General features: G+C 32.8%; 1 protein-coding gene across 2 annotated transcripts in view; it reads right to left on the bottom strand.

Annotated features, from left to right (window-relative positions):
• Nucleotides 1-26268, bottom strand: part of LOC106620967 (semaphorin-2A) — a 220764-nt gene that overhangs the window by 34307 nt on the left and 160189 nt on the right. Inside the window, exons 3-6 of one of the 2 annotated variants that reach the window (XM_036363458.2) lie at nt 20088-20175; nt 12012-12063; nt 943-1011; nt 173-277 (exon numbers count right to left, since the gene is read on the bottom strand). In XM_036363458.2, the coding sequence (XP_036219351.2) occupies nt 173-277; nt 943-1011; nt 12012-12063; nt 20088-20175 (314 nt within the window). Of the gene's footprint in view, nt 1-172; nt 281-942; nt 1012-12011; nt 12064-20087; nt 20176-26268 lie in introns of both variants that reach the window. The other variant, XM_036363457.2, reaches the window with a different exon arrangement.

Below are 26268 nucleotides of genomic sequence, written 5' to 3' on the forward strand. Positions count from 1 at the left end.
TGTATATGTTATTTGACGCACAACAACAAAAACAACCAAACAACGTCATACAAGTGTATTCTTAAATTGTTCAGTTCCATATACTTAAGTATACTTATAAGTAAATATATACTATATACATATTTACTTTATTATGGTTTCATTTCACGCTTACCAAATTTTCTATACTCACATTTATCACGTAGTCCTTCGGATTGTGCGCATTCGTGCCGCACACATACAGACGCGAGCCCGACTCCATTGGTTGTATAACGCGTATGTGATTGCGGCATTCCACCTTCTTGAAGTAAGTTGTCGGCCATGGGTGTGTGCAAGGTGTTTGTTATTGTTGTCGCCATCATTTACAGTTGTTTGTTGTCATATTATTTGTATTGTTTTTGTATTTTTTTATTTAATTTTATTTTCGTTGCACCAAAAATGAAAGTTAAAGCACACACACAAAGCAAAGAAATCGTGAAAACAACAATAGCAAAAAACAAAAAAAAAACATAAAACAAGTTGGAAAATATAACGTTTGTGAGCGGAGGGGAGAGAGAGAGAGAAAAAACACAATTGCATATATGTTAAATATTTCCAGTTAAATTTTAATTGCCAAAATGTGTGAAAAATTTGTGAAATTGTTTTTATTGCTAATTTTGAAAGTTTTTCGCTTTTTGTTTAATACACTTGTGTTCCTTTGTTTACATAGTTGTTTTATCAACTAAATATGTAAGTGGTTGGTTGGGTACATATTTATATGTATATGTTGTTGTTTCATAAAACTTGTAGGGTTTATGTTTTACATGCGTTTAAAATTTAAATTGTTTACACATTAAATTTTAGTGACAAGCTCTTTATTGTTATGTTTATTGAATATATGTTATATGTTATAATTGTTTAGCTCTTTTTATATAGTTTTCATTCATTTATATTTTAAATATTGTTTAGTATTTGTCAACATACCTCTCGTTTGCCCTTCGAAACACAACTGAGTATATCTGAACCGGATGGTTCCAATATGAGCACATCGCGCTGCAAATAGAAAATAGGTAGAAGGAAAAAGTTATTAAAGATATATATAATCTAATGGTAATCATAGGTAGTTATACTACAACCTATAATATATATTTTCTTGTAAAAATTATTAATATTTTCCAATTAACGGTTGGAAGCTTCGCAGCTTAGACGCGCAAAATTTGCTAAATTTTAGAGTTAGTAGTTTAGTAGTTTTTAAATGAGGCACAGCAGCCCAAATAACTGGCTTAAACAGTAACTCTTCTCCTTATGTGTTATTTTTTATAATTAATTTTACTGAGAATCTGTTATACTATAATGATAATAATTAAATTTATTGACAAATTCAATGTTGCTAAGTAATAAATAAAATTGTTTACATAAATGAAAGTTAAAAAGAGAAATTTTTTAAGTTTGTTAATCAATTGAATCAGAGGTTAAGGTATTAAGATAATTAAAATCGAGCTGAAAATTTGAATCTGGCGTTTAGCTTATTGGAAAATATTAATTATGTAAAGTATAGTAATAACAAATCCAAGAGATACTTTTAGTAATCTGTACCTGCCGTAGTTATTCTCAGACTGTTTTTTGCTTACTGGACTCAGTGTTGTTTAAACACTCATCCAAGGTGGAGACCAGCAAAGATAAAATACACCATATTTTATAGTTTTACTTCGATAAAGGCGAAAATGCGAGACAGGTGGCTGAAATTGTGAATAGTGTTAATGGTCCTGATATTATAACAGCCAATCACGGTTTATGTCGAATCGATGGTCAGAAAAGTTTTGCTATGTATTTGGTGGAATTGGCAGAAAATCTTCTTCTATGAGCTGCTTCCCTACGGCCAAACTCTTAACTGGGACCTGTACTAAGAACAATCAGACCATATGAAGGAGACAAACGCCCAAAAGCAGCCAGCGTTGGCTAATAGGAGAGTAATTGTGTTGCATGAGAACAACGCCAGCCCCAGAGTTTCTATCTATGGAGAATATTATTGTTTGTGAAAAATTCTCCTTAAGATGGTGAAAATCGACTGTCCCACTTTTTTGTCATTTAAAATCAGTTATTCTATTTGAACGGTGATATGAAATTACATTTTCAAAAATATATCACCTAATTATGGACCAATGAACGTATAATTTCATGTTATTTGCTATAAGTATAGAAAATCTAGTAATTGCGAAATCAGTTCTTCTAGTTAGTGATATTAATTAATGTGCTCAATATGTCGCTTCTAATGTATCTAATCGACATAACAGTTTTTCCAAAATACTTTTTACAAATTACCTTATATTTCAGTCATGGAAAATATAATTTTCCAATTCTATTCATGTGCATACATATATTATAATTAGTGTCATGATATGCAAATTTTTACTCGCATGATAGAAAACTTGATGCTGTCCACTTGGTCTGTTTGTTCCGAACAGTACTGAATAACAGTGTCGCAGATTTACATTTAGACCTCGAAATCTATTCTTTGTCTTCTTTGGATTTTATTTCTTTTAATTTGCTTTGGATCATAAGATTCCTATCTACAGCAATATTTTGCGAATTTAATATTTTAAATTTTTTTCAATACGGCCATTACGATTTCTCAAGTTCTAATGAATCGATATATTTGGAATTCGGCATGTGTATATTTCTATAGTACAAGTATAAACCACCAAAAACTAAAAATTTATATTCCTTAATAGTTAAAAAAAAAAATTCCGGAAAGTTTAAATATATGTTCAAAATATACCCATATTTTGGGTTGGGATATGATTTTTTTCTCGATTTTTTCGTTGGTTCATACGATAATTTGTATTCTTGTTCCTATGTATCAAGAATGCGTAATGTTTTTCTTTATAAAGTGAATCACAAAGGCAGAAACCGTGATGACAGAGACGTGTACATTTTATGAAATTTTTTATATATTTTATTTGAAATTATTTGTGTGCACTCTTGAAATATAAGTAAATGATAAAAAAAATAGTTGTCTAAACTGGTCGCATTTCAGACCTCTAGACTAGAAAAACTCTGTAAGACGCATATTTAATAAAATAACAAAGCATTTGATCAGTACCCTTGTATAATACATATGAAAATACATAAGTATGTATGTATATCAAGCTCGGCTTCTGAAATTTTAGCAAAGAATATGAGCAATAAACTAAGCGAAGAGCACAACTTCTTTCATATTTATATATAGTACATTGAAAACTAACTTTGCTACTGCATGCTTTAATAAAAAGACACTGGTATAACTCATTATACCTTATTCTAACAAATGGATTTTTCTTGGATTTAATATTATTGATAAAATTTCCATGAAACAAATCAATGTCTATACATAATATAGATTTGTAGCAGATGTGCTTGAAGAGTCGGCATATCACAGCAGTGGCTGTGCTACGTTTCTATTAAAGTACAATATTATTTTCTATTTCAATCAATATTTTAGTAGCACATTTACTGACTTATCCAAATCACACCAATATTCTTCCATAGCTAGAAATTCATATTATATGAAAATTCATATTTCACGTACACTTAAAGTTGCATAAGCAACCAAAGGGACAGACAGACACACGGACACTCGACACACTTTCATTTGTTGTGGTAGTCAATTTCGTTAGCCCATATGTTGGCATGACTCAATAAAAACTGTGGTAGCCGCACTCACACAAAAACAAAAAAAAAAAAGAATAACTTGACAAATATAATACAAAACACCAGCATCTACGAAGCACACACACACATAGATATCTAAGTGTTTGTGTGCGTAACACATGTGAATATGGACACCCGTTACTTATTGTATGTTTATTTAGCACTACTTGCATACTTTCCTGTCTGCCAGTCAGTATTTGATGCCGCAACTTGAATGTACCTATATATGTGAGTTTATGTGTCTGTGTGTTTGTATGTGCATTAAGGATGTATACATAGTGGAGCAGTTACTCAAGTGCAATGGAGGATATCTTCTCGACGCTCGTACGCCCACTTCAATTCAGCTCTTGAACGTTAGTATCTCTACTAGCTCGCACTTATCGCGGCTTAATACCAAACTGCTGGAGCAGAGAAAGCAAAACTCGAACGGATGGACAAAAAAATAAACTTGCAGAAATGAAAAAGTTGAGTGCTATCGAGGCGCAAGATGAAAGATGCAGACAAACACATACACATATACATTCGCATATACTAGCTTGTATGTAATGATAAGATTGCTGCTGAGCTAAAGTAGAAAGAACTTACTGTTAAAGATAGAAAGCATAACAAAAACTGCAAGAACAAATTGTGCGAGGTATTGGTGAGATGCGAAATGAGTTAAGGAAAAAATTCAAACTGAAATGTGGCAAATGAAAAAGTAATAAAAGCTGAACTTGAACTAAAAACGGAAGAGGATATTGATAGTTGAAGACGAAGTCATTAGACTGTAGTGAGTGCACTCATACACACATATATCAAGTTTTGCTTACACTTTTCTCGAAGCCAATATCCTCTTAGTCCACTTTTTTTGCTGCTTTTTGCTACTTCTTTCCGCTATCTTCTACTTCTCCCTTCTTCATCATCCTTTTTTTCTTTCGTCCTTTAACTTCTTACACTCCATCTCACTTTGAACTCCTGCTGGCATACCCAAATGCGATAATGGTCCGTAATGGTGGGAAAAATATTACCAACCGATTGGCGTCAGCAGCCAGAAAGACAGCTCAGAGACTAGCGCAGTCGATACACAAACAAAAAAAAAATCGAAAAAATAAGTGTGGAAATGAGCAAATGAAATGGCGACTCAATTGGTCGGCAAGCAATCGAAAATGCATAGGCAGTCAAGCGCCAAGTAATAAGCATTCAGCAATGTAAGAAAGAAATCGGAAAAATCAGAAGTCAACAGACGCGATGTAGCAGCAGCAGCCAAGTAATGAAAGCAATGCAATGCAAAAAGCAAAAATAACAGCAAAAAAGTATTAATATATAAAGCACAAATGTGTTAAAGTATTACCGAGCATGCAAGGCGACAGCTGGCAGTGCCATTATTTACAAGAATAAAGAGGTCTACATACTTCCTGTGTCACTCCTGCTCTCCTGCGAGTAAATTCGGTCAGTTATTTAAACGCTCGAGTTTTTTTTCCTTCTGATTTTCAGAAACAATTTACATATATATTTCAGCATCGATGGCTGAATCAGAAGCGCATTGAGTGAAGGGCAGAGCGTGGGGGTATGCAAATTGTGCGAACAAAGTGCAGGAGCAAGAGCGGCATAAATAAACGCTGATGGGCGTAACCGTTGTAAGGTCGTAGCTTGTGCGCTTCCGGGCAATTTGTGCATTTTGCATTCAAATGCATTTGCACTTTGTACTTTTAAGCGCATTTTGTGGCATAAATTATGGCTTAAAGGTGTTTCTCTTTTTTCGTAATGCTGTCGGCCTCTCCGGGGCAAATGTAAATTTGATTACAAATTGTTGAAGGATAAGAGAAATTTTTAGTTTATGCTTATTTTAGAAATATTGCAGATTTGGGTGATTTGTTGGCGGGCAAAAGATAAAAGAGCATAATGTATTATATTATTACATACAAGTAGGTATCCAACAGTAAAGAAACTTTAACTAAATTTTTGAATTAAAATTATGAATTTTTGTTATCATATAAATTTTTAAAACTTTTTGAAGCGCAGTTAAAACAAATGTTTATCTCAGTAATATATTTCAATTTTAAGAATATTTTTTTTGCAAATTTTTATATTTCCACAGTCACAGAATACCCCTTTTTTGCGAATTATTGGGAAATATATGAGTTGCAAATCATAAGGTTTTTGGCATTCCTGTCTACTCAAGATTTATTAAGTTGATCTGAGTATGTTAATCTCAAAGCAAACAAACTCAGTATAGCTTCTAGTTACCCAGTCTCACAACAGTTGGGCCAGTTTTCTCTCTAAAAAAACCGCAAAATTTCGCGCAGAAAAGGTTGCCATAGAATTCGACGTTCAATACATCAAAATCATTTTGGAAGCCAACAATAGTTCTAAACTTAAATAGTAAAACTGAAGTAAATTTCATTTAATAATTTAATTTTAAAAATATTTGAAACCAATTCCAAATAAAAGTATTCAAGTTTTTCGGCCGAGGTTAAAGTCGGAACGAGCTTATATGTTTTGAATTTGATTAATGTAAGAATTGTCTTCGAACAAGCAGTAACCGAAATGTTTATAATTTTTATTGTCATCTTTCGAAAATGCTTGGGTGTGCTTCTCTTCTCCGTTTTGGTTGGTTCCTGCAATTATTTATAAGACAAATAGATAGAACTAAACATTGAATGTCATCGCCAAACGGCTACTAGGTTTTGTGTGAGAGTTTTTTTGACAGAGACACAGTAATTTTCTTCACTCAGGTATGTCAAACTTTGTGTTCATGACAAAGTATTTTTGCAGAGAGTTTTTCTTCATTACCTTAATATGAAAGCTCAGCTGAAAGCAATCGTATTTTGCTTGAAGTTTGTGGTGAACATGATCTAGCTGAACGAACGTACCAAGAGTAATGATTTTGGCTTGGCAGACGAAAAACGTCTTGGGCGGTCAAAAAAGTTTTAAAATGATAAACTGGAAGCACTACTCGTTGAAGATTATTGCCAAACACAAGATAATCAGCAATATACTCGTATGTACACTCAAAGAAATTAGGAGTCATACGAATTGACGCCAAGAGACGTTGAAAGATGATCATATCTTTGTGAAACCTGGCCAGCCAGCTGAAGTTACGGCAAAGCCGAAAATCAATGACCCAAAGGTAATGCTTTATATTTGGTGATATCAGAGGGGTGTGCTGTATTATGAGCTTATAAAACCAGGTGAAACCGTTAATGGGAATGCTACTCACCACAACACATCAAATTGAAGCGAACGGTTGCCAATAAAACGTGCGGAATTTGTGATTAGACACGAGGATATAATTTTCCAACATGCCAACGCCCGACCTCATCTTGCAAGACTGGTTAAAAGCTATTCAGAAAACAGCGGCTGGGAAGTCTTACCTCACCCGCCTTATAACTCAGACCGTGCTCCTTCTGTTTATCATTTTTGAGGGTTATTTCAGAACGCCCACACTGGAATACGGTTCATATCAGAACAGGATATGAAAAATTGGCTTCACTCATTCTTGCAGTTCCTTGAAGATGAAGTTTACGAATGTCGAGTAATATGGACAATTTTATAGTTTCGGTTGGGCAATACATTGAGAGATACCGTTGTATATTGTTTGCGTTCAAATTAAAAAAAAACTCGCACGAATATAGTTATAAGCCAATATAACTTCATTAAAAATGGCTAATATTTTTTTTTTTTTTTGGAAAAGTTTTTGACATGACTGAATCTGTATTGCTTAATAATGTCACGATGTTTGTAACAGCTATTGCATATAGCTGCCATACAAACTGAATGATCAAAATTAAATTCTTGTTTGGAAATTTTTTTATTTGTGAAGGGTATTATAGCTTGGTTGCAACCGAGGTTAACGTTTTTACTTAATTTTATTTATTTTTTCGACAAACTAACCAAGAACAAGCCAAGGAGATAGGTATTTCGTTTACCATGTTTTCAATATATGTATTTGTAACGAATTTTTATTAAAGAAAATTTATATAAAAATTTCAAAACACTTATAAAATTTTTCTATTATTAAAGCTTTAACGCTATAGTATTAATAATAAAATTATATGTTTTAGAAGACATATACACTTTTAATTTTCGTAAGCAAATATATTCATGAATTTTAATCTTTAAATATATGTGTTTCCGCATATGAATATTTTCGTCCCTGATATTTGTTCGGTAAGTGCTTTTTTCAATTTTGTTGTTGCGAAAACTTATATAAATGTAATTTATTTGAGAACATATTGCCAAACATAGGTCTGTTAGTTATATTCATCCTAAACCGAACGACTAATCATCGAAATGATATATTAATAAATATTGTATAGCACATGGCAAAGTTGACCGTTTCATTCAAATTCAAATAGTCCAAACCAATTTGGTGGCATCATAACCAAAAATATATATAGTTATTAGTTCTATAAAGAAAAATATTAGTTTTATATATATATTATCTACAAAAGTCAAAATATGGCATAATATTAATTTTCATACATCAAACCACTTTTAAAATTTTGCTAATTTTTCTCAACTCGCCAGCATTACCAACACTGAGTAATTATTTTACTTTTATTTTTCCGTTTAGTCGCCGAAGTAAAATCAATTTTCTTGCTTGCATAATACAATTTTTAAAAACGTGCCGATCGAAAAATTAATAACAACAGCAACAACAAATATTGAAAATTTGTGCACGTAGCACAAGCAAGAAATGGCATTTTCAAAGCGACTTTTCACCGGCACATACATATACAATTAAAGTAAGGAAAAAGAACAAAAAATAAATATAAACTAACAAAGAGCAGCGCAAATACAAGCAAAAATGCATATTCATTGCAAAACTATTATATACATTAAAAAAAAAAAACAGAAATAATATATAAATGTATACATATACAATTAAAGTAAGGAAAAAGAACAAAAAATAAATATAAACTAACAAAGAGCAGCGCAAATACAAGCAAAAATGCATATTCATTGCAAAACTATTATATACATTAAAAAAAAAAAAACAGAAATAATATATAAATGTATATGGTAGTTGGTACAAAGAAAATATTTCGATTTGTAATTTTGTATTTTGTATTCAATACGCCGCTGCTGGTGTCTGCAACCGTCGAGCACAAGTCGGGTGGCTGCCCCACCCCCAACGCTCACATACCGAACTGTAGCTCTAAAGAAGAACACAGCAATGATTTTCTTTTTTTGCTCTGCTGCCGCGCCGTATTGGATTTTTTGAAATTTTGGGGGTCAGGGTTGCGGGTAGCGCCAACGAAAAATCGAATTAAATAAACAAGCGTGTAACGTGAGCAAAATACCAAATGACATTTTAAATGGCGACGCATTCAATAGCGTTCAAAGCTTTTACCAATCGCTTTATGCAACCATTTTATTTCGTGTACACGCATACATTTTATATTAGTGCTTATGTGTGTGCGTGTGTGTGTGTATGTGTCTGTGAGCGCTTGTGCTTGTATTAGCGAATTCGCTGCTCTTTCGAACGTTTTTTTATTTTTTATTTTTTGGTCGCACGCTTGTTATTTTAGCATGTTTGTTGTTGTTTTATCATAAATTGTTGTTTAGCATTTTTCAATTGTTGCTTTAGCTGGTGCGCATTGCCGGAACGTGCCGCTATGCATGGCAGTTAATTCAAATGTGTATTTTTGTATATGTGTGTATGTTTGGTAGAAATTGTATCACGATTTGAAAAAAGGAAAGTATAAATAAATATTTGCATGTTTCTTTAGGCACACATACACATCCATATAAGCTTTAGGCTTATGCAACATTATAACGGTAGTGTATTGTGCTCAAACTTGATCCGAGATTATCTTTGATTAACCTAATAAGGAATTTTTTTTTCATTAGAGTTTGTTTGTGTTGTTTATATGTAATGCTCGTCATGACGAGTTGAGTCGATTTAACCCTCCTTCTGTATATACGCGAACTAGTATTTTAGTTTTTGAGATATTGATCTGAAATTTTGCACATATCCTTTTTTTCCAATGGTGCAATCTCCGGAGAATTTTTTTTGCAGCTTGGATCACTATATCATAGAGCTGTCATACAAACTGAACGATCGAAATCAAGTGCTTATATGGAAAACTTTGCATTTGACGAGATCTCTTCAACAAGTTTGGAATGGATTGTTGCCTTTAGCAATGGTGCAATTTTCGTAGAAATTTCTTAGCTGGGCACACTATGACACATAGCTGCCGTACAGGCTGAACGATCCAAATCAAGTTCTATTATAGTTTCGGTTCAACCGAAATTAACGTTATTCTTGTTTAAAATTTTTTTTTTTTCGTTTAAATATGTGGCAATGTCAACGGAACAACTATAGCCGCAGCATCATTTGTTGCCACTTATAACTGTTTTTGTTTTTTAATTGAAAAATTGTAGGTAAATATATAAGTTTTTTAAGAAAAATTTAAGTACGTTTGGAAGTGGCTTAACTTCGTATTAATTTCAGCGTGCTTTCAAATCAATTTTTGAGAGAAAAGTACGTGACCTTAAACATATTCAAACATATTCTAAAAATAAATTATAATCCACCCTGTTTGGTCTCGACTTAGAAGCTAAATATTCGCAGCTGAGAGATCATCGTTCTGATGATAGAGTATTTGGTCGTTTCGCTACTTTATTCTACTCATTCAAAAATTTTAATTTTTAAACGACCTAAACACGAGCTTAAAAAAACTACTATCAACAGTATAGTGAGTAGTATTTTTAGGCTCATGACTCATGAGAGTCTTCAAATTTCGTACAATGCATGAAGACGTGCCTAGGCTCCTTCCAAATGAAAAGCTTTATAATACAATTGAACTTAACGCCCAAAAATATATATAACTGGGCAGATATGTATATGAAAATGTGTAGTGATAATTTTATAGAAATTTTAAAACTGTTAATTTAATTGGCAATAAAAACAAATTGAAGGATTTTCTAGAGCTATAAGTCAGTAAAAATAAAATTATGGAGATGTGCTCCTCAAACAAGAGTTTCATCTAAAAAATGTCAGCTCCAAGATAAGTCGCCTTGAACTCATACGATTTTTTCCTTTGTTAAAAGATTTATACGAAAAGCTTTTTCTATGTAATAAGGAGCAGGTAACAATAAAAAATGTATTAAATATAAAATATTAAATTATATTATTTAGTGTTTTTATTTAAACATTTTCATTTCACCTTTTTTTTAATAAATTACCAACTCACTTCCCAAAACAATTTTTTGCTAACTTCGTTTTTTGTGCATTTCGAACTCTCACACATTTTAAATCGACTGATAACTGCTTCCAAAGCCGACAACTACAAAGCATTGGCTGCTGTCACATTGATACGGCTACCTACAAAAGCAACGAACACTGCATTTAATGATTAAGCAATGTAGCACGCAACTTGCAACATGCAACAAAAAGTCGACAACTTACAACAGGCATGAATATGCAAACACATACATAGAAATATAAAAGCCAAATTGACATCTGTTTGTACATATGTACGCAGCTATCTTTCCCCCTCATCTTATCAGTTACGTATACGCTCTGTTGACGACACAAGCAGCATATGTTGTCTGCCAGCGCGATAAAGCAGTGCAAGCACGCAGAAGACAAACCACATATGTATGTATGAGTAGAGAGAGAAATCCACCTGTCTTTTTAGCTTGCTATGCGCCACAAGCGGACAGACATTCCGATTTCGAGTGCTTCTAGGAAATGCACAGCTCTGCGTCAAATCGGCGACTCACGCTGCTTTGGTACTGACATTTTCACTTTGCACTGCTTTTCTGCAGTTCTCTTTTTTTTCTGTTGTTGCAATTGTTGTGCTATTTTGTTGCTGGCTGCAGTTTAGTCGCTAGCGCGTTCTTTTCGCATTTCCGACTTGTGTTGCCGTTTGCAACGAAACAACTCGAAAATCAAGCCAAGCATATGCGGCAAATACCCATTGAACTCTTTGGCTGTTGTGACCTTCCTTCCTCCACCGTTTGGTTTTCTACTTGAAATCACCTACAAACTCTTACGCTCTTGTGATTTTTTTAACTTTTCGCTTACTACCTCTGCGACTAAGTTGGTTACGCTTGTGTGGATGTTCCCAACTTTCCGTGTTTTTCCAATATCTGTTTGTCCGAATTCGTTTATTTTTGCTTTGTGCCTGAAGTGAAATGTATTCTTTAGTTGCGTGGTTTGATTCACTTCCTGTTTTGGCTTTTGCTTAGCTGAAGCTGCTCAGCGCTACCAAATCGCGTTGCCGTTTCGGTTGCTCGCTTTGGGAGCTTTTTCTCAGAAACGTTGCTTTGATATTTTACTTTCGTTCGAGTTCGTATTATTTATTTATATGTTTTTATTTCTAGAAATGCGTTCATATGTTTTCGTATCGAAATTGCTGTGGTGTACTTACCTCACAAATTGATTGACTTATGTTTTGCAGATTCAAGCGAAATATCCGATCCCTGTAAAATAATGAAAATTTAACAATATTATTGAATGTAATGTTGTTGTACTGTTTTTTTGCAATTTCTTATTTATAAGAATACACGATAATAGACGTGTAATAGTCTAAAATATTTAATAAAGTCTCCAAAAATGGGATATATATACAAAAATCTACACGATTTTAACTATAGTCATTTTTTTTTAAAGCAAAAATTGTAATAGAAACAAAAAGTTAGTTATAGAGATTTTAGTAAAAGTTTCTCTAACAAATATAATAGATCTTCATTACTGATCTTCGAGATTCCAACATAATATTATATATTAAATCTTATTAGCAGATAACGAAAGTAAGAGAGAAAGAAAGACTCAGTTTGAAATGTGTATTTCAGTATTAATAGATAGTTCTACCAATAGCAACTGCCTATCTTACATTTAGTTTCAGGGGTGCTTTGAGCTATTTGGTTAGCCCAGGAATCTAACATAATTCAGGAAAAGCGGATGTTATATGTCAGGTATCAGAGTGCTTTAGCTTAGATGTGGAAATTTTGGCGAGAGAATAATACCAAGAAATGAACAAAACTGCCAATTGGCTTTCTACGAGATCTATGATCTGACTCCCTCAAGCTTCTTATAGGATCTATGTCAATATGGTATACTAATTACGAAAGTTGGAAGCGCAAGTTCGGAGCGTTGTTGGCTAGGGATGCTTGAAAAAAGTACTAAGCTTGAACGACAGGACAGACTTCACGAGTTGCAATGAACGGAACGGTTTGTTGTAATTTTGGGGCGTTTTTTCGAGTTACTTTTATATTTTGCATAGAAAGTGATACAACTGATCATTTCCTTAAATCTTATTCAGTTTACTCAAAAGTGGATATCCTTATTTCTCATCTCATCTCATCATCTTGAATGTAATTACCTACTCTCTTTACATCCTCCAATAAGTAAGAGTTAACATTTCCATGCCTTCAATCATAACATAATCAATCTATGTTCTAAAGTCAGAGACGTTGAAATAAGCACTAGTTTTGAGAATGCCTTTGCTCAAAAGTTATAACGATATCTTTTTCATTCTTTATAACAGATAAGTATGTTTACTATTAGCTGTTCTCCTGGGGATTGTTCTAATCAAGGCAGATATCTTAAGGGTGTTTTTGGCAATTGATAAAACTAAAGTATTTGCTTTTTGTACGGTCCATTATTTGTCATTTGTTTATTTATATTTGAAGAGTACACAAAATTAATTAAAAACCATTTTTTTTTATTGAGTTATGCGTTCCTGAAGTAGAGGGGGGAAGTAAGGCAGTGTCCTCGTTGGAATGATTTCTACCCTTATGCTAAAGGCATACTATATTTTTAAGCATAATTTCAATACATTTCACGCTAATAAAAAACGGCAGATAGTTAATTAAATATGTATTCATATATACATAAATAAAAATTACGTTTCTCCTCTTGTCAAAGGTAAACTCCTAAACTACTGAACCGTTTTTAGTAAAATTTAGCGCACTGTATCCAGTTTGATCAAACTTAAGAGATAGAAAACTTTATGTCTCAGATATGTTAAAAGCCAAAATAATTGCGCAAATAAAAAAATATTTTTCTAAAATATGTGTTAAAAATTAAAAAAAAAAAATATATTATTTTTTATAATTTTGAATAAAATAACAATTGCAAAATTCTTAATTAAACATTTTTTTTTTTAATTTTTAATTTTTGTATCAACGATTTTCAAAAATAAACCTCAAGTGCAACAACTGGGATTCTTATACCGCCTACAACGTTTTTTGCCTTTGTTCGTAAATAATATGTTTGCAGTATTTAACCCTTATGTTAGTAACCAACTTTACCGACGTCTTTCAGCAACGGGGTACCAACCACGATCTGAGTATTATTATTATTTTGTTTATTTTATTAAAAAAAAAAATTTCTAAAAAAATGTTTTCTTAAAATATTAATAGTCAGTGACAATTTAAAAAAACAAAAATTAACAACGTGGAAAAAAATAAAAAAAATGAACTCACAATTAGCTTTGTTTTAAGTTAAAAAACGACGATTTGAGAGCTTAAAATGAAATATTGAATTTTTTTAAGCTATTCACACAAATACACCGTGGTACCCGGGTACTAACATAAGGGTTAAACAGTTTATTATAACAGTGTTTAGTCACGTAAAGCCATATCTACTAGTATTATTACTCTAACCTGGAGTAATAAAATTCTTTGGTTAATAATTCGTCATCTATGGTTTTCTAGTCAGAATTTTTCTAGAGAAATATTATCATACTAAATTTGTTAGGAATGCTTTAATTCACCTGTAAAAAAAAAAAAGATTTATATGAAGAAAAATTCTTGGTTTTACAAAAAACTTATACGCAGCACTTAAGTTTCTCACATATCACTAAATATTTTATAGTCAGCAGTCTCAGCTTCTGTTAATATGTGTCATTCCTAGAACAAATTTAACTAATTTTTCAAATAATAAATGCAAGTCTCGGCAGTACAACAAATTTGCAATAATATTTCAAGGCTTCTGCTATACATTAAAGCAATTGACAGCCTTTAACATTGATCTAACTCAACACACATCCTGTTTGGGGCAATGAGAGCAAGGAAATGCTTAGCAATATTTTATGCACAACAAACAACCAATGACAACAAATACCAAATAACGAAAGTTTAAGAACAAACGCAAGTTTGCAAGGGTTACTAGTTGCAAAGGCCACCAGCAGCATTATATAGTTTTGGTGGTATTGTTTCGAGAATTATTGCTGGCGGTCAAGTTGAGCACACATATACACACCCATATATCTTGGTACTCGTTGCGGAAAGTAGTGTAAGAAAAGCGCCCGAATGCCATAACTCACACGCGCATAAAGCGTACAACGCACACATACACACACAAGCTGCGAACAATTAACACTTATCTGTATACGCACACACACTTACAACACACAATAGCGTCACACAATGCGAGATAGGCCAGCCAAGCTGCCAGCGAGCCGAACTGATTTACGAGCAAACGGTTCAGTAACGGTCAAGTTGAAAACTTTTTAATTCACAACTTTTCACTTAACAAATGCGGGAAGGTTAGCGCACACAATAAATACGAGTAGACAATAGTAGAGTGCACTTGTGTAAGTGCTGTGAAAGCGTTTTGCTCGATAAATTAAACATTTTACGCGCCATTTTAAAGTGGGTCTATTGTAAATTAATTTTCCAGCGTTATTAATTTAAATTACATAATAAATATAGAATTTTTAAATTAAGAAATATTACTGTAGGCTGTATTTAAAATTAAAACAACATAGCAGTGAATACAAAGTGGCTGACATTTCATATACATACATATACATATGTGGGTCGACTTTCGAAAAATAAAATATAAAGTTTTAAATGCATGAAAAATTCTTCATACAAAATTTTCCACGTGCCTGTAGAAGCTTAGTCTTACTCTCTAAGAAAGCGCTGCCTCTGTGGCACATTTGCCGTTTTGTCGCTCGCGTGGGAGCCGCAGCTGTTATGCCATATACATTCCACACTTTCCTCGCTTGTTTCGTGTTGCATCTTCTGCACACCCACGCCTATTATTTGCCCTTTTTCCTACATCATTTTTGGTTCTGTTTCTGTGTACTTTCATACTTTATACTTGAGGGCATAATGCGGTTAAATTGTTCCCCAACTGCAACCATTAATCTTCATTTCGCTGATGCTCTGCTTTAAGTAGTCGCTGGCATTGAAAAGAGTGGCTATAAAATCGGTGTAGAATACGAATGTGCTACATGCATACGTGCGAATATACACTACATCTTGTATATACTCGAATAGGCAGCAGAGAGTACTTATATATGTTTGGGACAGCAGATGAACAAATGGCTGCAAGTTGGTTTAAGTTGCGCTGGACAGTCAACGGAACTATGTTGTTGACGCTGCACTAAATCTTAATGCTTCGCCCAAAAGAATCGTGTACAACTTCTAAGAAACCATCTAACACTTTCACAATATATTAAAAATGTACTATACGAGTGTAAAATCGATACTTATATATGTGCTTTTATGTTAAAGGCAAAGATACTGTGGACCAAACACAGATTTTCTTCAGTTTTATTAAGATAAAACTATTATATATTTTAGGGTGGAGCGAAAAAAAAATTCGTTTTTTTTTGCTTAGCTGAGTAAAATTTGTAGATTATAAAAAAAAAATTTTTGGAAAACCCACTCACTTTTAAAGTAAATTTCGAGTTAAAATTTCTTTTGGTTTAAAAAAAAAATTTTTTTGGTTTAAACTCTTCACATTTATAAAAATGACCGAATTTGACGGTTTTTGACTCAAAATTTATTTTAACGCTTTTTATAACCCCAATAATGACCACAAAAAATTTTTTTAAGTTGATAACTTTTAATTGGCCAGAAAGAGGACTCTCCACAGCTTCTAGAACACTTACGTTTACGAAATTAAAATTTTAACTCGAAATTCATTTTAAAAGTGAGTGAGCCTCTATATGTTAAAAAACATTTTTTTTTCTAAAAATTTTCTTTTATTATATTTTACAAATTTTACCCTTAGGCTAAGCAAAAAAAAAAATTTTTTTCCCTTCGCCGTAATATACTTGTATATCATTTAGTTTAAATAATTTCTATATCATACTCTATTTGTCATTATATTCTGATACCAAAACTGATTTAAATTCAAGAGAATATTCTTTTAGCTCCTAATAATATGCCGCTTCTTTAAATTTTATCCTCCGAAAATATTTAGAAGGATCTCACAAGTTCTTCAAACATATACCTTTCTCACCGCTCTGTACTTATCCAACGCAAATCATTAGCACTTTTTGCTTAAGTTGAATAAAAAGGTGATTTGAGTGCATAACGTGGTGAGTTTGACGAGTCTAAGTGAGTCAGTCTCCACTTTCGTTAGCTAGGGCACGTCGTTTGTTTAGATTCAAACTGATCAGATATCAGTGCGAGAATTGAGAGAGCCGGCAATAGAGAGTTCTAATAGTACACTTCCTATAGTTTAGACAAAGTGCAAATGGTAAAGGCCTTGTTTTTTGGAATTGGCCGTTTATCTTATGAAACAATGAAGCCAATGTAGTGTTTCGGGAAGTCGGTAGCCTGCTGGTTTCAGAAAGAAGATTCATCAGGAAGATTTCCAAAGGCGTATTTATTATCAAGTAGCTAAGAATCATATTCAGTGAAATTAGTTTTCACCATTTCTAGGAAGAAATTACAACTACCGAATTTAAGATATTCCGTTCCAAAATCAATCCACTATAAGTATCTGGAACAAATACGGGTTTATATCCGAAAAGAAGATTTACAATTATAATAGAATATGTGAAATAGTATATTCTGCTATAACAACAACAATTACATTACTCAAACTCGATATCTCTCGGTAAAGCCTCGCCTTGGTCCCTAATATTGGCCAGGTTTGAAGAACTTGTGGGATTATTTACGCCAAATGAGGTCTGTTGTCTTATAATATACTTGTAGGTATATACATATACGCAATCAGTAGATAACCACAAAATGTAAGATTTAAAATTATTTTTAAAGATTAAACTTCAAGGATGCTTAGTAGTTGTGACAAAAGAATTTATTTCACTTTAATACGAGACTATATGACAGGGTCTGCTGGGGAATGGTGAAACAAAGTGAAACAGACGAAACATTATATAAGCATTGAATTGCGTCAATTCTGACTTAGCCACAGGACCACAAACAATATTGACATTTTCAGCCACTTGATTTGCGTTTTCGCATTTATCGTCAAAAAACGGTACAATATAGCGTATTTTCTCTTGGCGGTTGTTCATTTACAATTCGTCTTCAAACAATACTCAGTCAAGCAATGACAAAACTGTCTGAAGGCTCTTTTTAGTGCGAAATGTTATATTTCTAACGCCATATTATGTAACACGCTCGCATTTATACAACGCGAGATACAGTTTACTAAGGCCATCTATTGGAAAAATAACGGATCTCGTTTTAATTGACCGAATATCACGTTCTTACAATAGACAGTTTTATGAAATCGCAAAGAACCCAGATTTTTATCTGATCAAAGGTTGTTAACTCGCCGGAATTAAAAAAAAATGATAATGAAATATATTTGGAGAATATTTTATGTAGAATACTTATTTCTTAGATAAAGAGTAAGTAGTGGATTACATTTTCTCTGCTATATAGTTTTGCAGTGCCTTTTTGTCAGGTATCGCTACTCAATATGAAATACCTTAATACAAGTAGACCGACGTATAGAACACCATCAGTCGCTTAAAATTAAAACAAAACATTCTCCAACAAAAACACAGCGGCACGATGATGAATCTATTTTTCAAAATAATCCGATCCATTATGTTTAATAATTCATAATTGAGTGGCGGGAATCAAAACTGCCTATTCAGCGTACGCTGACAACTAACGAAGTGTCGCATCGGCACTGTCGCGCTGCAATCGATTCAGTGTTAGACACTTGTAATACTAAACACAGGCGCTGATAAATATAACGGCGCCCAGGCAAGTACACAACAGTCACGAACAATGAGAGCGCCCACAGGCGCAACTAAACTGTTTCCCGTAGCGCCACGCCGTGATGAGTTCAATGCAACAACACTGCGTGGCCAAAGCAAAATCGCCATAATTTTTCCACTCATTATCAATCCGTTTATGACTTGAAGTACATTCATAGTTGCTGCTGTTGTTGTTAATACTGTTTTTATAGCCTTATAGTATAGATGTGCGTGTGTTTTCGTACTATAACTGTATTCTAGTAGTTGTGGTGCGGCACTTAGTTTGGTTGCTTGTGGCCAGATTTTGCTATATAGCCGCGTCGCCTCGTTGCCTCGAGCATTGGTGCTTGTTAGGCTGCAATTAATTACTTCCTTCAAATACTTCTACATACCGAAATGGACCACCGTTATATGGTGCTGTGTTCCACAGTTGTTGTGAAATTCGAAACTGTTCAAAAATTTGTGTGGTTGCGCACATTTTGCACACAAAGCGGACGCATATTTCATAATTCAATAGAGCCGAGTGATTATGAGGGGGATGAGTTTGACGGGAAGCGCGTTGTTGTAAAATTAATGTGGGGTTGGAGCGAAGCTGATGGAAAAATTTTTGATTTTTTCGCATGGTGTGAGAGTAATGGTGTGAGCGCCCATTAAGGCTGAAATACTCGGAAGGGGTAACACTCTTGGTTCGCTTAATTATGTATGTGTAGGTTTATTTGTGACCAATTCGTGGCTGTGTAATAAGAGATTTAGCCGTCGGTGTCTATTCAGTTCCTATAAAAAGTTACATGTTCAACAATTTGAAAAAAAAAGTTTTTTACCAAATACTGAATAAATAAGTTTTCTTAAATTAACAAGAGAGTCTTTCAAAAAAAATTAGTTGATTTTTCAGAAATTTTCCTTCTTAGAAAATAAACTATTTAAGAAAATATTAAAATTTTTTGTAGAACTTATTAACATTTAAAAGATATTAATAAATAAAAAAATTAAATTCCAAAATAAAAAGGTTCGAATCGATACCCAATCAACAATCTATCTATATTGTCCTAAGAAAGTGATAATATTAACAGGGTTGTAGTGCATTGTCTAGAAATATCTTAAACGTACTTTCTATCACAACATTTTTTTCTTGTATTGTATATGTGACTTAAAATTTTTTATTTTTTTCGATCAACTTCTTATGCTTATAAAGTTCATTTCTTGGATTTTTTAAATTCTTGGAACATGTTGCTACATATAACGATTTTGTTAAAAACTACTAATACTGCCAAAAAGCAATAACCAAATGCGTTAGAGACTTTAAATCTTACATCCAAAATGACCTAAAAGTACTGTATAGCAACAGGTGTCAATAATTGGACAATGCGGTTGGCACCGCTCACATTTAGGTGAAATCGAATATGAAGTCCATTTCTTGGTTATTTCAATTTTATGTTTTTTTCAAATATATATATTTTTGAAGAAAATTGAAAATTAGTTTAGTAATAATTTGTATATTATAAATATATTTATCGTAATACTTACATGGCTCCCACATATAAAGCATTATTATCCTCGTCAAAATAAAATGTTTTGTAGTAAAGCGCGCCACAACTGAAATCTTTCACAGGATCTGAAAGTAAAAATGAAGAAAATATGTAAGAAAATTATACTTAGAATATATATTTTACAATAATTATTTTATTTGAAAACATAATAGAAAGTATATTTTTTTAACAACATATCTACTTAAACTCTGTGTTTTATAGGAATTTTAAATGAAAGTGACCGCTTCTAATTTTAACATTTAATGCTCTAAACTAACTAAAACATTATTAACAAATAATGAGGTAATCTGATGGAAAAGTGGTTAGCGACCAAGACCGTTGAGATCATAATGTAATGGTTTATTGAGTGGAGTGACCTAGTGTGAAATTAAATAAAATCCATTTTTTTCATATTTTGCTAAATTTGCGAAAATAAAATATTAAAATTTTAAATATATATCTCAACTAACCGATTCATTTGAAATTTGATAAAAATCTTTGTTGAAAATCATTCTATTACGTCTGTCTCGGATTTTGTAAAATTTTAAATTTTAATTTTTTATTTTTTTTATTTCGAAAAGGTCAAAAAAAGGGAGTAAAACAAAGATCAATCCGAAAATTACTAATGCAGACTTTTTTCAAATTATTTGCATTAGATCATTACAAGGGTTGGAACCATGTCAGCTAGTATTTTTAAATTTTTTTTAAACTTTTTATTTTATTTATTTTTTTTTAAATATTTTTTTTTTGTTATCGGCCTAAAATTCAACGATTTATAATATTTTTTTACATTTTTTAAATGTCTTATAAAAATCGTCATCAATTAATGGTTACAAAAATGTTTTTAAATGTTTTTTCTTAGTTGAAAAAAAGCCTAAAATTAGGCGCCTAGACCAGAATGCCCCCATAAACGTGCTATCTTTCGACGAAGCCATGCTGATGTACTGACTGTTGAATTATTTCTTAAGTATGCTTTGTAATTTCCAAAGGGTTTTGTATAAAAACTACAACAATAGTAATTCTTTCGAGCATTTATTATAGAAGGAAGTACCATTTGACTTAAACTGCTTAAAAATCGCATTCTTTAAAAATTTAAATTTCAATTGTTATATCATTACCCAAGGCAATATTTCTATCCAAGAGTGATTCGAGATTTTCTAATGTTTATTATTTGTGTCCAGACCTTATTCAATTAAGCGAATTCAATTGCGTTTGAATTTCAACATAGATCAGAGGTTGAAACAAAGCTTTTCTAAATAAACAAAATAAATATTTAATTTTCTTTGTGATTATGGTTTATTATAGTAATTCAGATATTCTTTATTGGTATACTGTAACGTATTTGTTTTTCAATTTCATTTTTATTTTAACCAAACTTTTTATGGTTTTTAAATTATTTATTTAACAACTATACCTCTTAGAGTTATACTGGTTTAAATACACCCAAGTCTAACTATACGTGGATAAAAAATAAACGATATCTCGTCTTTCTGCTCCATTTATATTTACTTTTTTTCGCCCTACTCATTACGTGCGATAAATTCTTTCACTAATTGTGCTGACTGCCGGCTAATTTCGTGGCATAATTCACATGGTGACATAGCCAGTGGCTGGTGGCAACTGGACACACACAAGCACACACACAAATTGGCATCAGTGTCACTTTCGACATAAATGCCACTTACAAACACTATGCATGTTGTTGTTTTTATATTTATTATGGCTCATGGTGTAAAACAGTCGGTGACTATTATCCATGACCGCGGCAGCATTGCCATGGTCAACAGGAGGACACTCACACATATATACCTACATACATATATGTACATGATAGTCTTACTATATATATACACATACGCACACACATGTTTATATGAATGTGTGTAATAAACAAATTGTGAAGAGTAGGCAGTTTTGCGTTGACAAGGCAATTTCACTAACTGCAGGGGACTGCAAGCTTATATTGTATTGGTGTAAGTGTGTGAGTGCGTGCACATGCGCGTGTATTTTTGCAAATAAGTGAAGTGTGTGTTGTAAATTTTAATCACACCACGTACGCACGACACGTCCAGCATGTACTTACAAACATACATACATCCTGTACGGTGTGTGTGTGTGTGTGTGTGTGAAGAGGTCAGCGCCATGAGTGAGCCTTGGCGCCTGATTCACCCAATTTATGGTTGCTCATGAGTACCTAATCCTCTCTTGATAGTGTGGGAATTTGCATGCATATTTATGGCTTGTGCTGGTGTGACGCTGCGTCGACAGTTAGTTGCACGTGACATTTTGAGGCATATTAACTCGTCACTTGATGACGCCCAAAGCAACACCAGCAGCATAAGATTAAATGAAAACAAAAGAAAAGTAAAAAAATTAACGAAATTATAGCGCTCAATGACGAAGGCAATTTGGCAAAGTTATAGCTTTAAATTTGCACTAATTCATGGGGTCTCAACAACAGCAACGGAGAGCTAATATTTTGGTAATGAAATCAGTTAGTTAAGTCATAGCAATTAATGGGTACAAGGAAAAGAAAAACTGTTAACTTCGGTTGCACCCTTCACAAATTCTATGTAAGAACTTGATTTTGATCGCTGAATAATTACATTACACTGTTATATTAGACAATACCCCATCCCAAATTTCTTGAAGATATCTCGTGAAATAAAAAAGTTTTCCATACAAACACTTAATTTCGATCATTCAGTTTGTATGGAAGCTATATGCTATAGTAGTCCGATCAAAACAGTTTCTTCAAAAAGTACACTATTTTTATGTATAGGGTCCTTGACGGTATCCTTTTGGGTATTCGTGGGAACTTAATATACCCTGTAGAGGGTAAAAAATTATAATGAGCTGAAAACTAAAATATAAAAATATATAAAAAATATTTGAGACCAAAAATTCTGTGTGAAAATCAAAGAAAATCACGAACTTATGAAAACACTAAGACCCAGAACGTTGACAACTCGACCAACGAGGTTCTCACGCCACAATGGGTGGAATTAATTTAAGTGCCATCCCAGCAAAAGCACTTTCGAGCATGTTAACGGACATGAGTACAGCAGTAAGCAAACAAACGGAGCAACCCAAAGTGTTAGAATATGAGAAAAAAAAAAAAAATTTAAATAAAGTAGGCACTCGCAGAAAAAAAATCAGCAAAAGGGGGGAAACCAGCGATAATCAGCGGAGAAAAGCTTAAGAACCCTACACTAAGCACAGCACAACAACAATAAAAACGACAAATAGAAATAATAATATAAACAACATGGTCAGTGTGCAATTGAAATTCACAAAAATGCGTTGCGCGCCAAAAAGTATGCCAAGCAAAACGAAATTTAACGCCGATTTCTGAAATCAGTGAAATACTAATAAAATGAAAGAAGAAGATGATGAAACGAAAGCAACGTAGAAAATCACTTAAAATTTCGCGCGTGCACACACACAAACTTACACCCATCTAAATATAAAATACACAGCGCAAGCAAAACAGCTTAAAATGCAAAGTAGCAGCAAATTGTGTCACAGCACGCCTGTAAGTATGCTACGGCAAGTGCGGCAAAGCATTATGCTGTCTGTATTACGACAATTTTCAACGTAAAGACAAGACGCTTGGCTAAACACTTACCCATACGCAAATGTAGAGCAAGCAATTGCGAAAGAAATATCAACAGGAAGAATAGAAAATGAAGCAATAAAAGAGTAAAACAGCAAATAAAGCCACAGCGACAATATCAGCAACGACAACAAAACTATGTAAATAGAAAAAGTCAACTGAAAGCACAAAACAAACACAAAAAAATAAAAAATCAACGCTAACAAATAGCTTTAAGAACTTCAACAGCAATAAAAACTGCTACGTACACAATAACAAAAGCGTCAGCTGCAACAACAAAGCTTACTTGACACACAGATAGCTACACTGGCAGCCCTCACAGCGAGACTAGCAATAATAATAGCAACATCATAATAATAGTATTAGTCTTAGAAGTGATTTGCATAGCAATGAGTGATAAATAGGACGCTCTTTGTATTTATGGCTGTACAGTGCTGTACATATTTATATGTACAACCTCCTAAATCTAAGTGAAGTATATAGAACAATATTTTGCTTATTTGGACGTTGGTTCATGAGGAAAGACGTTACTCCTATCATAAGCAGTAAAAAATAGTGTTGAATATTATAATTGTTACAGTTATAAAATAATTTATATTCACCGTTTCATTCAAAAAAGTTTCTTTCAACACATGTCTTTGTGGATAAAATATAAAACTCTGGTTTTTTAAATTCAATATTTAAGAGCTCTAATCTAGCGACTACGTTTGCTGAAGCTTTACACTGAACTCTTAGAAGTAGTTTGAACATTTCTATAATCTAAAAAATTCAACTTTGATATTTTGTTTCTGAACTAAAGAAAAAGCAATCGAATTTCTCCCTTTCAAGCCTTTTAAAACCGTATACTTGGGAGCATAAGCAATAAGAAATTAAGATTTGGATTATAAATGGCGGCGACTGCGCGAAAATTGGAGACTACTTTTTACAAAATCCTTAACAAATGCATTCTTAATAGAACAAATGCGATAAAAACAGTAATTTATATATAGTATCTGGTTATTATACAAGCCCACGGAACAAACTCAAGTCCTTGTACGAGAAACATTTTTATTTAATGTTATATCTTCACAAAATTTGGCGCGAAATATTCTTTGAGACAACGGTATAATCTCCGAAGAAACTGTTCAAATCGGATCACTATAGCATATAGCTGCCATACAAACTGAACGATCAAAATCAAGTTCTTGTATGGAAAACTATTTTATTTGCAAAAATATCTTCACAAAGTTTGGCGGGAATTTTTGCTCAAAGCAACTCTATATTATTTGAAGAACTTTTCGAGATCCGAGCTGTTATAAAAACTACACGATGAAAATCAAGTTCTTTTATGGAAATTTCTATTTTTTTAGAAAATATTACTGTGAAACTGTAGTTAAGTGCATATGTATTATATTCTACGAGTAACATCGTTCGCGTATGTGAAAATACAGCTTCGAAAAGGCACATTTAAAATTTTACACACCAAATATGACTGATCCGAACGCTTCGGCACTGCAACGAATTGAAGTGGAATGAATTTATTCTACTAATTTTTTTAATTAGATAACGTTTTTTAGACTCCAAATTTTACTTTAAGCAAAAAAGAATTTTCGTTTTCATTTTATTTTGAATTTTTTAAACTAAGACTGGCTTAACGCCATAAATTAATTTCTTCAAAATAAATCTTCAATACCAAAAGTCTTTTTGTTCCGCACATATTTCCTCAAACAAAATATTTTTCAAAGCAAAAAATATTCGCCATATTCCTCAACGCCGAACTACCAAAAACCCGCCTGGAATTTAATTAAATATAAACATTATACCATTTCAGCGCATTTTAAATTGAAACTACATGCTAAACATTTTGATTTAAATCATGCTTCAATATTTGCAAATCAATTTGTCGGCTCATTGCCGTGCCAACTGCGTAGCGCGCAAAAAAAATCAAACTCCATTTATATATATCTATATAAATATATGTACATTAGTAGAGTTGACAATGCCAACTGTAACGGCACATAGCGGTAATGCCAAAGTCAGCCAATTTGCCTATTTAAATATTGACCCTTATGCAAATTAGTTACCAACTGGCCAAAATGTCATCGCATACACAGCAGTCAGCAGTCGACAGGATGCAGCGCCACTAACGCCAGCTAATAAAAAGCAAACAAAGTCCAAATTACTAACAAGCGTACAAATGGAAATGTTGACAGACATAAAGGCAGCACAGAAAGGAAGTTAATAAAACAAAATTTTAATGCTTAATGGAAAAATGCTGTTGTGTATATAGTGTAGTTGTATATGTACTCTATAATAGCTAAATTATACGCGATTCTTTCGCTCTACAGCTACCTATCGCATTCCCTTTGAGCGACCGCAATTTATATAAGCTGGCGGCAGGTCGTCGGCGGCGATTATGTACACAAACAGCGCAATGGCTTGGCTAATTTCAGTGATAGCAGTAAAAAAATTAATTATTTGGCATAAAAAGCTGTGCAAAAAATTTTTTTTTGTATTTATATAATATATTATTGACCAAACTATGAAAAGCGTAAGCCGCAGTAACATTAAAATTTGATTAAAA

Source organism: Bactrocera oleae, chromosome 4 (assembly GCF_042242935.1).
Source record: "Bactrocera oleae isolate idBacOlea1 chromosome 4, idBacOlea1, whole genome shotgun sequence".
NCBI lineage: Eukaryota > Metazoa > Arthropoda > Insecta > Diptera > Tephritidae > Bactrocera > Bactrocera oleae.